This window comes from Callithrix jacchus, chromosome 22 (assembly GCF_049354715.1).
Source record: "Callithrix jacchus isolate 240 chromosome 22, calJac240_pri, whole genome shotgun sequence".
NCBI lineage: Eukaryota > Metazoa > Chordata > Mammalia > Primates > Cebidae > Callithrix > Callithrix jacchus.
The window spans coordinates 39,739,290-39,757,557 of NC_133523.1; the positions used below are offsets into that span (position 1 = coordinate 39,739,290).

At 49.8% G+C, this 18,268-nt stretch overlaps 1 protein-coding gene across 3 annotated transcripts in view; it reads right to left on the reverse strand.

The window, feature by feature from the left end:
* Nucleotides 1-13,471, reverse strand: part of OPA3 (outer mitochondrial membrane lipid metabolism regulator OPA3) — a 44,061-nt gene extending 30,590 nt beyond the window's left edge. For all 3 annotated transcript variants that reach the window (XM_008988207.5, XM_002762243.6, XM_008988209.5), the window contains exon 1: nt 13,277-13,471. In XM_008988207.5, coding sequence (XP_008986455.1) covers nt 13,277-13,418 — 142 coding nt within the window. In that variant the 5' untranslated portion in view covers nt 13,419-13,471. The remainder of the gene's footprint in view (nt 1-13,276) is intronic.
* Between the last annotated feature and the right edge of the window lie 4,797 nt (nt 13,472-18,268).

Here is an 18,268-nt window from a genome sequence, read left to right on the forward strand (position 1 = left end):
ATCATTTGCTGAGATAATGGAAAGCATGTTAAGCGAAAGCTGTTATTATCAGTCAAGAAATTATTACTCAGGGTAAACATAGCCTTCAAGCCAGTCTCTGCCCTGGCTGCTCTTCCCCAGATGTGATCCAGCCAGATGATGATGATGATGATGATGATGATGATGATTCTGAGACACGGTCTCAACTCTGTCACCCAAGCTGCAGTGAAGTGTTGTGATCTCAGCTCACTATAACCTCAGCCTCTGGAGGTCAAGTGGTCCTCCTGTTTCAGCCTCCCAAAATGCTGGCATTACAGGGGTTAACCACCGCACCTGGCAATCCTGCCTGTTTATTTATTTATTTGTTTATTTATTTTTTGAGATGGAGTCTTGCTCTGTTACCCAGGCTGGACTGCAGTGGTGCAATCTCGGCTCACTGCAAACTCTGCCTCCTGGTTTCAAGTGATCCTCCTCCCTCGGCCTCCCAAATAGCTGGGATTACAGGCAGGCTACCACCACACCTGGCTAATTTTTGTATTTTTAGTAGAGATGAGGTTTCACCATGTTGGCCAGGCCTGGTCTTGAACTCCTGACCTCAGGTGATTCCCCCCGATTCAGCCTCCAAAAGTACTGGAATTACAGGGTTGAGCCACCACGCCCCACCCAATCCAGCCAGTTTTGAGCTTGCTCTAAAGGTGCTGCAAGTGTTCATAGTGGGGTAGCGCTTCCTCCCAGAGACCTGGCTTGATCTTTCCGTTACAGCAACCTGAGACTACAGCAACACACAGCGGTCCAGTTACCAGAGGGGACTGGTTCCGTCTGCCCAGCATCTTGGGGGATCCTATCTCCCCAACTTTTGGTTTAAGGGATTCAGAAGAAGGTAACCGCACTCCTGAGCCTGGCCAATTAGGGCACTGCATTCCCTGGCTACAGAGACTATGCTGGGATAGGGATGCGACACAGGGTGGGTCGCTGGATTCAGCCTGGGAATTTGGCAGGAAATCCGGGATGAAGCACCTCTGTGTACCCTGGCATCACTAGGCAAGTAACGAATACCCTCAAATGAGTCTCATGAGAACAGGGATCTTTGTTCTGTTGACTACTGAGTCATGCCTCTTAGAACACTTCCTGGCACACGGCAGGGACTAAATAAAGATCTGTTGAGTTAATGAATTACTCAGCCTCCTAATGGACTGAAGCACAGCCACACCCCAGAAAATGATCCCCACCTCTACTCTCCTCCCAGGCCTGGAGAGACCAACTCAAACTTGGTATAGAGGACACTCCGGAGTTTCTAAGGCTCAGAGGAAGCAGTTAACAGAGAGGCTGAGGCTGAGTGCACTGGCTTATACCTGTAACCCCAGAACTTTGGGAGGGCAAGGCAGGTGGATCACTTGAAATCAGGAGTTCAAGGCCTGCCTCGCCGACACGGTGAAACCCCCTCTACTAAAAATACAAAAATTAGCCGGATGTGGTGGCGTATGTCTGTAATCCCAGCTACTCAGGAGGTAGGAGAATCGCTTGAACCCAGGAGGCGGAGGCTGTAGTGAGCTGGGATCGCGCACTGCACTCCAGCCCGCAAGGAGACTCCATCTCAAAACAAGGGGGCCGGGCGCGGGGGCTCACGCCTGCAATCCCAGCACTTTGGGAGGCCGAGGCAGGTGGATCACGAGGTCAAGAGATCGAGACCACCCTGGTCAACATGGTGAAACCCCGTCTCTACTAAGAATCCAAAAAATTAGCTGGGCATGGTGGCGCGTGCCTGTAATCCCAGCTACTCAGGAGGCTGAGGCAGGAGAATTGCCTGAACCCAGAAGGCGGAGGTTGCGGTGAGCCGAGATCGCGCCATTGCACTCCAGCCTGGGTAACAAGAGCGAAACTCCGTCTCAAAAAAAAAAAGAAAAAGAAAAGAAACAAGAAAGAAAAAAGACTTCAGAGCAGCTTTAGTGCTCCTGATTACCAGCGCCACTTTATATTATTATCTGTAATCTTAGTCTTTCTAATTCTATCCTCCCTGCCTCCCTTACAGCTTAGAAGACGATACTCACCACCGCGACCTCTCATACACCAAGGGATGGGAGGTGACCCGGCTGTGGTAAGCTGGCAGTGAGGGAAGTTTCCTGGGGGCCTCTGAAAAAGGATTTCCCTCCTTAAGATGTTCCCCTCACTTAGCTGGCCACCTGCCCCTTCATACACACACACAGACTTCCTTCCTTACGAAGCATAAAGGCACGATGCCAGGAGCCGCAGCAGCCCTACTGAGGCAATGCGGACTGCCTGAGCATCAACACGGCAGAGACAGACCTCAGGTTCCCAATGACACCACTGAGCCACCACACCAACCACGAAGAGGCCTTCCTCAGGGCTTACTAAAAAGCCAGCAAAAAAAACCACCCTTTTGATTTACGGACTGATTGACATTTACTGGCCGAGTTTTCAATTAATTACAGATGAGCATAAATTGATACAGAGCTACACCAGGGTCAGTGACACAGATGACCTCTGGCACTTTCACAGGCAGGTGCCATCCCCAGGCTGACACGGGTGCCTTCACCTGTCCACTTGGCATATTGCTTGAGGCCAGGGCAAGTAGATTCCCTGGGATGCACTCAGGTTGCAACTCAGCCAGCCCTCTGTGCAGGGCCTTCTGACAAAGAGTCCTGTTCAGAAATCGGCCAGAAGATTTAGCCATGAGCGCATGAGCAAATTCCAGCAAATGCCTCGGCATAATAAAGGGTGGAACTAAAAAAGGAGCAGTGAGATTAAATGCAGCCAGTGACACACTTCCTCCATCTGAGTCTGCGTGCCTTAGTTACGTCTTTGCCAGCTGTGACAGCCATAAAGAATGTCAAAGCCAGGAGGAGCCGTGCCTCACACCTGTAATCCTAGTACTTTGGGAGGCTGAGGCAGGTGGATCACAAGGTCAGGAGTTCAAGACCAGTCTGGCCAACATGGTGAAACCCCATCTCTACTAAAAATACAAAAAATTAGCCGGCATGGTGTGCGCCTGTAATCCCAGCTACCAGGAAGGCTGAGGCAGGAGAACTGCTTGAAATCAGGAGGCAGAGGTTGCAGTGAGCCAAGATCGCACCACTGTACTCCAGCCTGGGTGACAGAGACTCCGTACCAAAAAAAATAAATAAAACATAGCTGGGTACCGTGGCTCATGCCTATATCCCAGCACTTTGGGAGGCCGAGGCAGGCAAATCACCTGAGGTCTGGAGTTCAAGACCAGCTTGGCCAATGTTGTGAAACCTATCTCTACTAAACATACAAAAATTAGCTGTGCGTGGTGGCAGGTGCCTGTAATCCCAGCTGCTCAGGAGGCTGAGGAAGGAGAATCACTTGAACCTGGGAGGTGAAGGCTGCAATGAGTTGAGATCGTGCCACTGCACTCCAGCCTGGGCAACAGAGTTAGACTCTGTCTCAAAAAAAAAAAAAAGGATTTCATGTATATTCCCAGCCTGTACTAGCAACCAGATGGGCATGTCCTGGGCCAGGGCTCTCCTATCCACTATCCTGATGCATCCTCACAAGAATCCTAGGAGCTAAGTTCTATTATTACCCCATTTGATAAAGATGGAAATGGAGGCTCAGAGAGGTCAAGCTCCCTGCTCGAAGTCACAAGGCTAATAAGTGGCAGTGTCAAGGTCCGAAGCCGAGAGTGCCTACTCTGTGGCAGACTGCTGTCGGGGACCCCTCCGTATCACACCCTGTGAGGTCCTTCCCCACACTCACTGTAGTCTGTGCCTGGGGCTGCTGTGATCAATAGAGGGTGGTGGAAATGATGCCAGAAGGTTCCAGGCCTTGCCCTTAAGTAACCTGCAGCTTCTGCTTCTTCCCGCATGAAAATCTGGCTTTTGGGGAGTCCTGAGAAACCTTGTGAGATATTCAGCCACCCTGTAGAACAGACCACCTGGAGAAGAGAGGCCCAGAGACTACTCCGAGAGGGAACCAACACCCCAATCCCAGTGCCAGTTCCAGATGACTCGAGCCCAGCCACCTCCGCCTGCACCTGGATAAGAGCCCACCAAGCAGCACCCAGCAGAAGAACTGTCCAGCTGAGCCCAGGCAAGCCACAGAGGTAACAGAAGCTAAGAGTGACTGGGTTTTTTGTTTGTCTTTTTGAGACAGGGTCTTGCTCTGCTGCCCAGGCTAGAGTGCAGTGGCATCAGCTCAGTTCACTTCAACGTCTGCCTCTCTTGGGTTCAAATGATTCTCCTCCCTCAGCCTCCCGAGTAGCTGGGAACACAGGCACCTGCCAAATTTTTTGTGTTTTTAGTAGAAAAGCGGTTTTGCCATGTTGCCCAGGCTGGTCTCCAACTCCTGGCCTGAAGTGATCCACTGCACCTGGCTAAGAGTTACTGTGTGAAGCCACCAAGTTTTGGATCAGATGGCTATGTAGAAAAAGGCGCAGTGGCTTAGACCTGTAATCGCAGCACTTTGGGAAGCTGAGGTGGGTGGGTCTCTTGAGGTCAGGAGTTCAAGACCAGCCTGGCCAACGTAGTGAAACCCTGTCTCTACTGTAAATACAAAAATTAGCCAGGAGTGGTGAAATGCGCCTGTAATCTCCCAGCACTCAGGAGACTGAGGCAGGAGAATTGTTTGAACCCAGGAGACAGAGGTTTCAGGAAGCTGAGATCATGCCACTGTACTCCTGCCTGGGCAACTGTGTGAGACCCCCATCTCAAAAAAAAAAAAAAAAAAAGAAGCCAGGCGTGGTGGCTCACGCCCATAATCCCAGCACTTTGCGAGGCCAGTGGATCACCCGAAGTCAAGGAGTTCAAGGACTTCAAGACGAGCGTGGTCAACATGGTGAAACCCTGGCTCCACTAAAAATATAAAAAATTAGCCAGGCAAAGTGGCAGGCGCCTGTAATCCCAGCTGCTCAGGAGGCTGAGGCAGGAAAATCACTTGAACCTGGGAAGCAGAGGTTGCAGTGAGCTGAGATCGTGCCATCGCACTCTAGCCTGAGCAACAAGAGTGAAACTCTGTCTCAAAAAAAAAGGGGGGGATCCAAAATGGCTTTCACTAGGCTAATCTCAAGGTGTTGGCAGGGCTGTGTAACTTTCTGGAGTCTCCAGTGGAGAAGCCATCTCCTCAGCTTTTCCAGCTTCCAGAGGCTGCCCGCGTTCCTTGGCTCATGCCTCCCTTCCTCCATCTTCAAGGCTAGCGGGGCAGCATCTTCAAATCATTCCCTCTCCTGCCTCCCTCGTTCCCTCATAAGGCCCCCTGTGATCACACTGACCTGACCTGCATCATTCAAGATCACCTCCCCATCCCCAAAGCCTTCACTGCATCACAGCTGCAAAGTCCCCTCTGCTGCGCATGGTAACATATTCAACAGGTTCTTGGGATTACGATGTGGACATCTTTGGGGGACCAGTCACTCTACTCCCTATTGTGTGTGGTAAACCAGAAAAAGGACCAGCACACGCCAAAGGAATAGGCAGAGATGAGCCGGTATTTTCCCACTGCCCAGAGACATCTCACAGCCTCCCTGGAAGCACCAAAAGTGCACTTTGCAGGCGTGGGCTCAACCTGCCTCGAATCACCTACCTCCTTTCCTTTTGGGTTAAAATAATTTAAACAAAGGGATTCTGTGTTTAAAAAGATCTTTGCCTCCCCAGCATGGTGCATCATCGATGATTTATGCTTCTAGCATGTACTGTTCTTTCCTCGGGCAGCCACAGCTACCGCTCCAGCCTCTCCTGTGAGACAGCTGGGCCCAGCCTGCTGAGTCAAAAGCATCTCAGCCAAAGGTACAGACTGATACTGGATTTATTGGTCAGCTCAGGACGCCTGGTGTGAGAGAATGCAGGGCCGCCAGTGCACCCTGGGAAATTCCAATCGCTGTGGCTGGGGGCCAGAGCAAAGGGCAATTAGCAGTGTGAAGACAATAATAATGTAATTAAAAGGTGTAAAATGCAAGAAACCGGTGCATCGCAATATCTGGGAGCATCTCCAGCTCCACCTGTCCCTGACTGAGCTCCAGATCTTCCTGCCCAACCTGCCCCTCCTCCAGCCAGCTGTCTCACACCCCATCCACAGGAAATCCTGCCAGCTCTACCTTCTAAACAAATCTACTGCTTATTCATTACTAAGAGGAAAAGGAAAGGTTCTTGACAGGGTTACACCTTCACCAAGGACCCAAATTACCATCACAAATGACGGAACAAACAGACCTCAGGACCCCTCTGAGGGGATGTCCTTGATGTCCTTAGGAGGCACCTGAGTCCGTGGAACGCAAATCCAATCAGGGGAGGCAATCAGGAATCAATCAGACTACTGGCTCCAATGTCAACGTCATAAAAAACAAGGGCAGGGATACTATTCTAAAGCAGGGTCAGCAAACTCTTCCTGTAAAGAGGCAGAGAGTGAATACTTTAGATTTTGAGGCTGGCGCATGGTGGCTCATGCCTGTAACCCCGAAACTGCCTTTGCAAACTTATGACTGACACAGTGAGAGAGGTCTAACTTGACTGACTCCATCTTGCTTCTAACTTCCAAGCTGTCCTTGTTCATTCCTGGGCTGAACTCACTTTGGGAGAAACTGCGTTTATAGTTTAAACAAACAGCCCTTTCCCGAAGCAGACCTCCTTCTCGCCTGGGGACTAGATTGCCTTTGTAGGACTAACACTGGCCACAAGACCAGAAATTATGGTTTAGGAATCATGCAGCTGGAGGCTACAAGATTCTGACCTTCGCTAAACTGCTCCTAAGATCAGTGCTTGAGATATTTTGCAGACCCTGCACTTGATGGATCAGCTGGCCCCTCCCAGATCAATAAACTGGCTCATCTTATCTTGTAGCCCCCCCCCCCCACAACCCAGGAACTGACTGAGCGCAAGAAGATAGCTCTGACTCCCTGTGATTTCATCTCTGACCACTCCGCACCCCGAGCTCACTGGCTCCCACTCCTACCCCACCAAGTTATCCTTAAAAACTCTGCTCCCCAAATGGGGACTGATTTCAGTAATAATAAAACTCCGGTCTCCCACACAGCTGGCTCTGCATGAATTATTCTTCCTCTATTGCAATTCCTGTCTGGATGAATTGGGTCTGTCCAGGTAGCAGGCAAGGTGAACCCCTTGGGTGGTTACAATACCAGCACTTTGGGAGGCCGAGGTGGGCGGATCACTCGAGGTCAGGAATTCAAGAACAGCCTGGCCAATATGGCGAAACCCCGACTCTACCAAAACTACAAAAATTAGCTGGGAGTAGTAGTGCACACCTGTAGTCCCAGCTACTCCGGGAGTCTGAGGCAGGAGAATCGCTTGGGAGATGGAGGCTGTAGTGAGCCGAGATCGCAACACTGCACTCCAGCCTGGGAGATAAAGCAAGACTCTGTCTCAAAAATATATAAATAAACAATAGTTTAGGTTATATAGGCCACACAAACTCAATTCTGCAACCACAGACAATACAGAAACAAATGGGAGTGTCTGTGTTACCATAAAACTTTATTTACAAAGTCAGGCAGGGGGCCGGACTGCCAAACCCTGTTGTAAATTAAAGGAAATGAAAGAGGCATAATAGTAAATTTTTTTCCTAGGGCAATGATTACTATCTAATATGCTTCACATTTTAATTATTATTTTTTTTTTTGAGATGGAGTCTCACTCTGTCACCCAGGCTGGAGTGCAGTGGTACAGTCTCAGCTCACTGCAACCTCCGCCTCCTGGGTTCAAGCGATTCTCCTGCCTCAGCCTCCTGAGTAGCTGGGATTACAGCTGAGTGCTACTACCCTCAGCTAATTTTTGTATTTTTAGTAGAGATGGGGTTTCACCATGTTGGCCTAGATGGTCTCGATCTCCTGACCTCATGATCCACCCACCTCGGCATCCCAAAGTGCTGGCATTACAGGTGTGAGCCACTGCGCCTGGCCAACTATTTATTTCATTTATTGTCTGCCTTCCTTTTCCACAAGAATGTAAGGTACCTGAAGGCAAGCTGTTCTGTTTTCTTCCTGGCTGTTGTGTCTATAACATCTACATGACAGCCATGACCCCATGCCAGGCACTGACTTCACATTTTATATCCATTTACTTACTCTTCACAACAGCACAGTAAGTATTACTCATAGCATAATGCATATATGGTATACACACAACACGAGAATAATAATAGTATCTACTTCATCAGGATTGCTGGGAGGTGCTCAGCACATGCCTTGGCACAAAGTACAAGGCCATTACTGTGATTATTACATCATACCCACTGTACAGAAGTGGAAACTGAGGCTCAGAGAGGCTAAATGACATGCCCAAAGTCACCAGTCTGGGCAGGGATTCAAAGCTATGTCAGTCTGACTCCAGAGGCCATTTTCTAAACCACAATGCTAAGAGTGCCACAGTGTTTGGAAGACAGGCAGAGAGGAAACAAACTGGGTGCAGGAATCCAGAGCCCAAAGTTCCACCTCTGGCACCAATCGCCGCGGATGACCTGAGCAATTAACTTTGGCCCTCAAGGCCTCAATTTTCCCTTCTATAAAGCAGAGGAAGTCATTTGTCTTTCCTGAGATGGGGACAAAACAGTTGTGGGGGTTAAATGAGACAGCTAACAGGAAAGCACTTTGGTAACTGTGAAATCTAATTCTTTCCCACTCTACGATCTGCAGCCCCAACAAAGACCCCACCAAACACCAAAGAACCTAGAATCCTGGGCCCTGGAAAGCAAACTTTAAGCATCCAGACTTACAGGGGGAAAAGGTGCACTCCCTTAACCACATGGGCTTTGTGTATGCTCTCCCTCTACCCCAAGGCTTTCCTTGCTGCTGGTTCCGGTGATGTCTTCACCCTTCAGGTCCTAGTTCAGATGTCTCCTCTGCCAGGAACCCCATGCCAGGTCAGGCAGGTGCCCAGTTGACTCCACCATCTCAGCTCTGCCCAGTGATGGGGAATAAATCCATCCCCGCTGGACTAGGAATTCCTTGAAGGCACAGATTGGTGCTGGCTGGGTCCCTGCTGTTTTGCCAGCATGGCCAGCACAAGGCCTGGCACTGGGCAGAATCTCACAAAATGCTAGCTAAAGGAAGTAATGAATGGATGGAGAGATGAATGGTGTATATCCACGCAAGGAGTTCATTCACCTTGCCCACTGCCTAGACAGAGCCGATTCATCGAGACAAGAGAACTGAAAGAGAAAGAGTAATTCACACACAGCTGGCTGTGCGGGAGGCAGGAGTTTTATTTCTTTTTAATTAATTAATCTTTTTTTTGTTTGTTTTTGTTTTTGAGACGGAGTTTCGCTCTTGTTACCCAGGCTGGAGTGCAATGGTGCAATCTTGGCTCACCGCAACCTCTGCCTCCTGGGTTCAGGCAATTCTCCTGCCTCAGCCTCCTGAGCAGCTGGGATTACAGGCACCCGACACCATGCCAAGCTAATTTTTTGTATTTTTAGTAGAGACAGGGTTTCACCATGTTGACCAGGATGGTCTCGATCTCTTGACCTCATGATCCACCCGCCTCGGCCTCTCAAAGTGCTGAGCCACCGTGCCCGGCTAATTAATCTTTTTTTGACACGGAGTTTTGCTCTTATTGCCCAGGCTAAAGTGCAATGGTGCAATATCGGTTCACTGCAATCTCCACCTCCTGAGTTCAAGCAATTCTCCTACCTCAGCCTCCAGAGTAGCTGGCACTACAGGTGCACGCCACCATGCTCAGCTAATTTTTGTATTTTTAGTAGAGATGGAGTTTCACCATGTTGACTAGAATGGTCTTGATCTCTTGACCTCATGATCCACCCACCTCAGCCCCCCAAAGTGCTGGGATTACAGGTGTGAGCCACCACGCCCAGCCAGGAGTTTTATTATTACTTAAATCAGACTCCCTGAGCATTTGGGGAGCAGAATTTTTTTTTTTTTTTTTTTTTGAGACTAGTTTCACTCTTTTGCCCAGGCTGGAGTGAAGTGGTGTGACCGAGGCGGCTCAATGTGACCTTCGTCCATGGGTTCAAGCGATTCTCATGCTTCAGCCTCCCAAGTAACTGGGATTATAGGTGGCCGCCACCATGCCTGGCTAACTTCTGTATTTTTTTAGTAGAGATTGGGTTTCACTATGTTGGCCAGGCTGGCCTCAAACTCCTGACCTCAGGTGATCCACCCACCTCGGGGGCCTCCCAAAATGCTGGGATTACAGGCATCATCCAATGGTCCCGGCTGAAGCGGAGTTTTCTTGTTGTTATTATTATTATACTTTAAGTTCTGAGGTACATGCGCAGAATGTGCAGGTTACATAGTTATACATGTGCCATGGTGGTTTGCTGCATCCATCACCCCGTCATCTACATCAGGTATTTTTCCTAATGCTATTCCTCCCCCAGCCCCCTACCCCCTGACAGGCCCTGGTGTGTACTATTCCCCTCCCTGTGTCCATGTGTTCTCATTGTTCAATTCCCATATGCGGTGGGAACATGTGTTCCCATTGTTCAATTCCCACTATGCGAGAACATGCGGTGTTTGGTTTTCGGTTGTTGTGTTAGTTTGCTGAGAATGACAGTTTCCAGCTTCATCCATGTCCCTGCAAAGGATATGAACTCATCCTTTTCTATGGCTGCACACTACCCCATGGTATATAATTGCCACATTTTCTTTATGCAGTCTATCACTGATGGGAATTTGGGTTGGTTCTAAGTCTTTAATATTGTGAACAGTGCCAAAATGAACGTAAGTGTGCGTGTGTCTTAATAATGGAATGATTTATAATGCTTTGGGTATATACCAAGTAATGGGATTGCTGAGTCAAATGGCATTTCTAGTTCTGGATCCTTGAGGAATCGAATCGCCATACTGTCTTCCACAAATTACACTCCCACCAACAGTGTAAAAGCATTCCTATTTCTCCACATCCTCTCTGGCATTTGTTGTCTCCTGATTTTTTAATGATCGCCATTCTAACTGGCATGAGATGGTATCTCATTGTGGTTTTGATCTGCATTTCTTTAATGACCAGTGATGATGAACTTTTTTTCATGTTTTCATATGTTTGTTGGCTACATAAATGTCTCCTTTGGGAGATGTGTCTGTTCATATCCTTTGCCCACTTTTTGATGGGGTTGTTTTTTTCTTGTAAATTTGCTGAAGTTCTTTGTTGATTCTGGATATTAGCACTTTGTCAGATGGACAGATTGCAAAAATTTTCTCCCATTTTGTACGTTGCCTGTTCACTCTAATGTTAGCCTCTTTTGCTGTGCAGAAGCTCTTTAGTTTAATTAGATGCCATTTGTCTATTTTGGCTTTTGTTGCCATTGGAGCAGAGTTTTTATGGATACCTTGGTGGGTGGGGGTAAGCCAGTGAGCCAGGCGTGCTGAATGGTCAGAGATGAAATCATAGGGAGTCCGAGATGTCTTCTTGCTCTCAGTCAGTTGCTGGGTGTGGGGGCCACAAGATCAGATGAGCCAGTTAATTGATCTGGGAGGGACCACCTGATCCATCAAGTGCAGGGTCTCCAAAATATCTCAAGCATTGATCTCAGGAGCATTTAGGGAGGGCCAGAATCTTGTAGCCTCCAGCTGCATGACTCCTAAATCATAATTTCTAATCTTATAGCTAATGTCAGTCCCCATAAAAGGAGGTCTGCTTTGGGAAACAGCTGTTACTGTGTTTGTTTAAACTATAAACTATAAACTAAGTTTCTCCCAAAGTTAGCTCAGCCTTCGCCCAGAATGAACAAGGACAGCTTGGAGTCAGTTAAGTTAGATCTCTTTCATTGTCTCAGTCATAATTTTGCAAAAGTGGTTTCAGTAGTTCCCTGATCCAGCCAATGATGCTAAATTCCCTTATTTTATTTATTTTTTCTTTTTGAGATGGAGTTTCGCTGTTGTTACCCAGACTGCAGTGCAATGGCACAATCTCGGCTCACCGCAATCTCCGCCTTCTGGATTCAAGCAATTCTCCTTCCTCAGCCTCCTGAGTAGCTGAGATTACAGGCATGCACCACCACGCCCAGCTAATTTTTGTATTTTTAGTAGAGATGGGTTTCACCTTGTTGACCAGGATGGTCTCGATCTCTTGACGTCGTGATCCACCCGCCTCGGCCTCCCAAAGTGCTGGGATTACAGGCATGAGCCACTGCGCCCGGCCTTAAATTCCCTTATTTTATGTTCCCACATAGCACCCAGATCACTTTTTTAAAGTTGTTTATATTTTGGGTGTTTACTTGCCCTTTATTTCTGTTGGTTGATTGATTGAGAACAGTCTCACTCAGTCAGCCAGGCTGGAGCAAAGTCACACAATCTAGGCTCACTGCAGCCTCCACCTCCCGGGTTCAAGCGATTCTCCTGTTTCAACCTCACAAGTAGCTAGGATTATAGGTGAGCGCCACCAAACACCCAGCTAATTTTTGTATTTTTAGTAGAGACAGGGTTTCACTAAGTTGGCCAGGTTGGTCTTGAACTCCTGGCCTCATGTGAACCACCCGCCTCGGCCTCCCAAAGTGCTGGTATTACAGGCGTCAGCGACTGCACCGGACCTTACTATGACCTTTAGATCTGAGCTCGGGCAGCCCTTTCTAGGCAGCCCTGCTGGTCTCCTGTCCCTGGGTCAGCCAGCTCCTCTGAGCTCCGGGGCTCGCAATCTCCCGACCACTCTGGGTTCACAATGATGGATCAGAAGTGTATCTCCCAGTGCTGAGCAAAAAGCCCGCAGTCTGTCTACCGAATGAAAGGACGGCGTATGAGCGCATTAATGAGTACACAGGTGAATGTCCTCTCTGGGTCAAAGTCCTCTTCCACATTCCCAGGCCGTGACTCCAGAACCCAGAGTTCACTCCTGAACCATGCCCCTAACCCAGACTTATTGCCTAAAGTAAAATTGAGGCACGCCGATGTCCTAAATGGATAATATGCAAGCACCTTCCACCTCCCAGATCAGTGGGGAAACTGAGGCAGCGAGTGCAGCTTTGGAAATCGAGTCGCCCAAGGATGGCCGGGAAAAGGATCCCGTCCGGTTTCTCCTCAGCCCCTCCCCTAGTTCCTCTGTCCCAGAAAGCGCCGTCCAAATTTCTCCCATCCCTCACAGTATTGGTTTAACAGGGCGTCAGTTTCCAAGCACTCTCTTCCCCTATTGGCTGGTATTTCCCAATTGCGCGGTGGCGCCTTGGCCTGCCCCTTACGCCACGCCACGCCCTCACCATTGGGCTAACCGCACGCCCCTCTATCAGGAGCCCTCCCTATTGGCCACTGGACTTTGCCGGTTCGGGCTGTGACTGGTCGTGGACAGAAGTCCATCCCCTGGGCAACCACCTGAGAGGGGTTGGAAAAAGGAAAAAGGTTGGAGGAAGTTGGGGTCAGACTCACGTTGAGCGGGCGGGAGGCAGATATAGGTCTTGAAGAACTCGCTTCGGCGGGCGGCTTCTTTAATGCGGTTGGCAAGCGGTTTGCTGACCTGGCGGATGCCCAAGTATAGCAGCTTCGCCATAGGGAACGCGCCCACCACCATCTTGGCGGTCTCACAGGGGCACGCGCAACCTTGCCGACTGGGCGGGGCGCCTCAACCTCTCCACTCCTCCCCCGCCCGCTAGGGGCCATGCGTGCGTCAGTACGCAAGTACGTACGCTCGGCGGAGGGAACTGCAGAGGCGCACCCTGACGTCACCGCGTCGAGGCTAACGTACCGACGTCCGTCGCTGAATATGCAAATATACACGGAAGTGAGGCGGGTCAGGGGGCGGTGCCGTTAAACGGATGTTGGAAGGCGCGTGGATTCCCACGCCCGCCTTAGCCGACGTCACTGTGCTCCTTCGTGACGTCACGTACTGAGTCGGCGTCCCACCCAATGGAGGCTCTTAATTAGTCCTAATTAGTCCAATGAGTCCCAGATACACCTTCCTTTGTAAGCTGTGGCTCTCATTGGGATTGAGAGGAAGCCAGCAACCATACAGACCTTGGTTGGGATCCCAGCTCAGCCATTTCCTGGTTGTGTGATATTAGATGAGTGACATAACCCCTCTGGACTTCAGTTATTACCGTCTACAAAATGGGAATCCTAATAGCACTTGCCTTTTTGGGTTGTTGTGAGGCTTCTATGCGAATCTTGAGTGTAAAACAATGAATGGACCATGGGAAGTGCTTAGAATGGTGCCAGTTACATAGTTAAGCATTCAGAACAACCCTTACTGTTAGGCAGTTAATGATTGCATTATTACTAACTCCAGCCTGAGGGTGCATTTCACCCCCAGAAATAATGAATCCAACGTTTTCCCAAGTAACTGACAAGGAGGCTGAGGCCCAGAGCCGGGCAGGGAATGGCACAAGGTTCCTACCTAGGTTGATAGCCTAGCGTCTTGGCTAATGAAACCATACCCGTTCTCAAGCAACCCAACTTCCTTCATTACGGGGTAGGGTCCCCAGGGAGCTGGTTCAGAAAGAAGTTTAAGGACATGTCCCAGACTGTCTTCTGTTACCCAGCAGGGAGCAAAATCATATAAACAATGTCAGGAAGGGGTTGAGAGAAATTCCTGGATGATGGAGTGCTGGTGGGTAATTGAGAGATTCTGGGAGGCAGAGGGACAGAAGAAAATAGGAACCTCAGAGGACCGGCTACCATGGCTCACGCCTATAATCCCAGCACTTTGGGAGGCTGAGGAGGGTGGATCACCTGAGGCCAGGAGTTTGAGACCAACCTAGCCAACATGGTAAAACCCCGTCTCTACTAAAAATACTAAGGAAAAAAAAAAGGGCATGGTGGTGGGCACCTGTAATCCCAGTTACTCCAGAGGCTGAGGGAGAATCACTCAAACCTGGGAGGCGGAGATTGTCGTGAGCTGAGATTGCCTGACTGTACTCCAATCCCGGTGACAGAGACTCCATCTCAAAGAGAGAAAGAAAGAAAACAGGTACAGAGGAGTGGTGTATAGGAGGAAAACTATATTCAGGACACAGAATCAGGGGACCCTGGACTTCCTTGGCATCCACTCTGACTCTCTGAGTGTCCTTTGTCAAGCCCCTGGCACTGAGAGACCTGTGTTTCCTCATCTGTAATGATGGTGCTGGTGTGTGAACCCTGACATTCTGAATTACTAAGAATGCCAGGATTCCATAAAACACCCTTTCCCAGGGTCCCTTCCAGACTGAAGGTATAGTGGAACTCGGGACTGTTTCACTTAAGGTCCATCATCTTGGGACCATCCGCCTTCCCATTTTACAGACTGGTCAAGTGAGGCCAGAGGATGAAAAGGATTTGCCCAGAGTTCCATAAGAAATCAGGGTGGAGCTGAAGTGGAAATGGCTTTCTTTCTTTCTTATTTATTTTATTTTTTGAGACGGAGTCTCGCTCTGTGGCCCAGGCTGGAGTGCGGTGGTGGGATATCAGCTCACTACAAGCTCCGCCTCCTGGGTTCAAGCGATTCTCCTGCCTCAGCCTCCCCAGTAGTTGGGATTACAGGTTCGCACCACCATGCCCGGTTAATTTTTGTGTTTTTAGTATAAATGGGGTTCCACAATGTTTGCCAGGCTGGTCTTGAACCCTGATCTCAGTTGATCTGCCTGTCTCGGCCTCCCAAAGTGCTGGGATTACAGGCGTGAGCCACCGCACCCGCCCTGAAGCTGGGATTTCTTGAGTCTTGGGTCAGGGCCTTCTCCTGATCCCTGGGGGTGTTAGCCTGGAGCCTCAGGACCTACTGGGGGAGCTGAGGATCCCCACAATGAGTTCAGGAAACTTCTGGACTTGTACATGACTTTTTTTTCTATGTAAATCACTGCTGGTCACATCAGCTCTTAGTGCCTGACACACAGTTAGGTGCCTAATAAATTTTATTGAATGAATGCAAATGAGCCTTTGGTTGGAAGGGGTAGTGTCCAGGCTTTCATTTGATTCTTCAAGGAGACTATGTTCAAAATGTTTCTGTGGGCCAGGCACAGTGGCTCAAGCCTGTAATCCCAGTACTTTGGGAGGCCGAGGCGGGTGGATCACAAGGTCAAGAGATCGAGACCATCCTGGTCAACATGGTGAAACCCCATCTCTACTAAAAATACAAAAAATTAGCTGGGCATGGTGGCGCGTGCCTGTAATCCCAGCTACTCAGGAGGCTGAGGCAGGAGAATTGCCTGAACCCAGGAGGCGGAGGTTGCGGTGAGCCGAGATCATGCCATTGCACTCCAGACTGGGTAACAAGAGCGAAACTCTGTCTCAAAAAAACAAAAACAAAAAAACAGAATGTTTCTTGGCTCACACCTGTGATCCTAGCACTTTAGGAGGCCAACACCGGAGGACTGCTTGAAGCCAGGAGTTCCATACCAACCTGGGCAACATAGTGAGACCCTGTCTCTACCAAAAAAAAATTTTTTTTTATTAGCCAGGCATGGTGGTTTGCTCCTATAGTCCCTGCTACTCAAGAGGCTGAGATGGACGCTCCACTGCGCTCCAGCCTAGGCAACAGAGGGAGACCCTGTCCCCCACCCCAAAAAAAGAAAAAATAATTAAAATTTCTGGCCCCAGGCCAGGTGCAGTGACTTATGCCTGTACTCCCAGCACTTTGGGAGGCTGAGGCAGGTGGATCACCTGAGGTCAGGAGATCGAGATCAGCCTGGCCAACATAGTGAAACCCCATCTGTACTAAAAATACAAAAAAGTAGCTGAGCGTGGTGGCTCATGCCTGTAATCCCAGCAACTCTAGAGGCTGAGGCGGGAGAATCACTTGATCCCCAGAGGTGGAGCTTGCACTCTAGCCTGGGTGACAGAGTGAGACTCTGTCTCAAAAAAAAAAAAAATTCTAGCCCCAACATCTCCATTCCAGTAGTTTTATGGCAATGGGATAAGGTGGGAAGACTAGTAGGCCTCCCTCTCTTCTCCAGCCCTCCAGCACCAAAGCCAGGATTTCCCACATCTCTGCGCTCCCTCCACCCTCCACCCCCAAAAAAATCATTGAGTGCATTTTTCCCCCATTCCTCTCCTCCTTCCTCTTCCTTTCTCTGAGAAAGGTTTCCAGGAATGTCTTCTGGGAACCTCTGTGTGTGGGGGGGAAGGGGGGAGGGTTGTGGGTGGATCTTCACACCTCAGGAGTCTGTTTGCACACCCGTGAGGAGGAAGGGGAGCAGAGACCTTCTCCGAGGGGCGAGGCCTTTTCAGAGCTGGGTGCTTCTTCCTGCTCTCCAGCCTGGTTATGAAACAGTGGCCATGGTGACTCCTGAGACCAGGGGACGGAGGGCAGCCTTGGCCACCGTGGGGCGTGGGAACACAAGCAGAGATGGGGAGGGGAGAGGGAGCCTAGGATGTCTCTGGCGCTGACTCACTGGCCGTGCGACCTTGGACTGGTGGCTTGCCCTCTCTGGTAACCACCCTGGACTATAGCCTGGGATCCTTCCTGTAAGTTTTTTCGGCTCAGATCCCCTGGTCACCCTTTTCCCGAAATGGGTGAGGGACCCGTGTTCCCAAATCCCACTGGCCCCGTACTTCTTCTGTTAGAGGATTCCTTCAAAATAAATCCGAGGCCGGGCGCAGTGGCTCAAGCCTGTAATCCCAGCACTTTGAGAGGCTGAGGTGGGAGGATGACCAACATGGCGAAACCCTGTCTCTACTTAAAATACAAAAACTAACCAGGCGTGGTGGTGCGCGCCTCTAATCCCAGCTACTTGGGAGGCTGAGATAGGAGAATCACTTGAACCTGGGAGTTGGAGGTTGCAGTGAGCCGAGATCATGACACTGCACTCCAGCCTGGGCGACAGAGCGAGACTCCATCTTGAAATAAATACGTCAATAAATAAACAAACAAAAATAAAAATCCAAAGGCTGACCACTGTTCCTTGGTAAATCCACAACCACCACCCACCGCCAGCACCTCCTCACTGGGCTCCTCGCTTCTACCCTTGTCTCCCATACGCCTTATTTTTTTTTTTTTTTGAGACGGAGTTTCGCTCTTGTTACCCAGGCTGGAGTGCAATGGTGCGATCTCGGCTCACCGCAACCTCTGCCTCCTGGGTTCAGGCAATTCTCCTGCCTCAGCCTCCCAAGTAGCTGGGATTACAGGCTCGCGCCACAATGCCCAGCTAATTTTTTGTATTTTTAGTAGAGACGGGGATTCACCATGTTGACCAGGATGGTCTCGATCTCTTGACCTCGTGATCTACCCGCCTCGGCCTCCCAAAGTGCTGGGATTACAGGCTTGAGCCACCGCGCCCGGCCCCATACTCCTTTTTTATTTTGAGACAGGGCCTTGCTCTGTCGCCCAGGCTGGAGGGCAGTGGCGCAATCACTGCTCATCGCAGCCTCCACCTCCTGGTTCAAGTGAACCTCATGTCTCAGCCTCCCAAGTAGCTGGGGCTGCAGACACATGCAACCATGCCCAGCTAATTT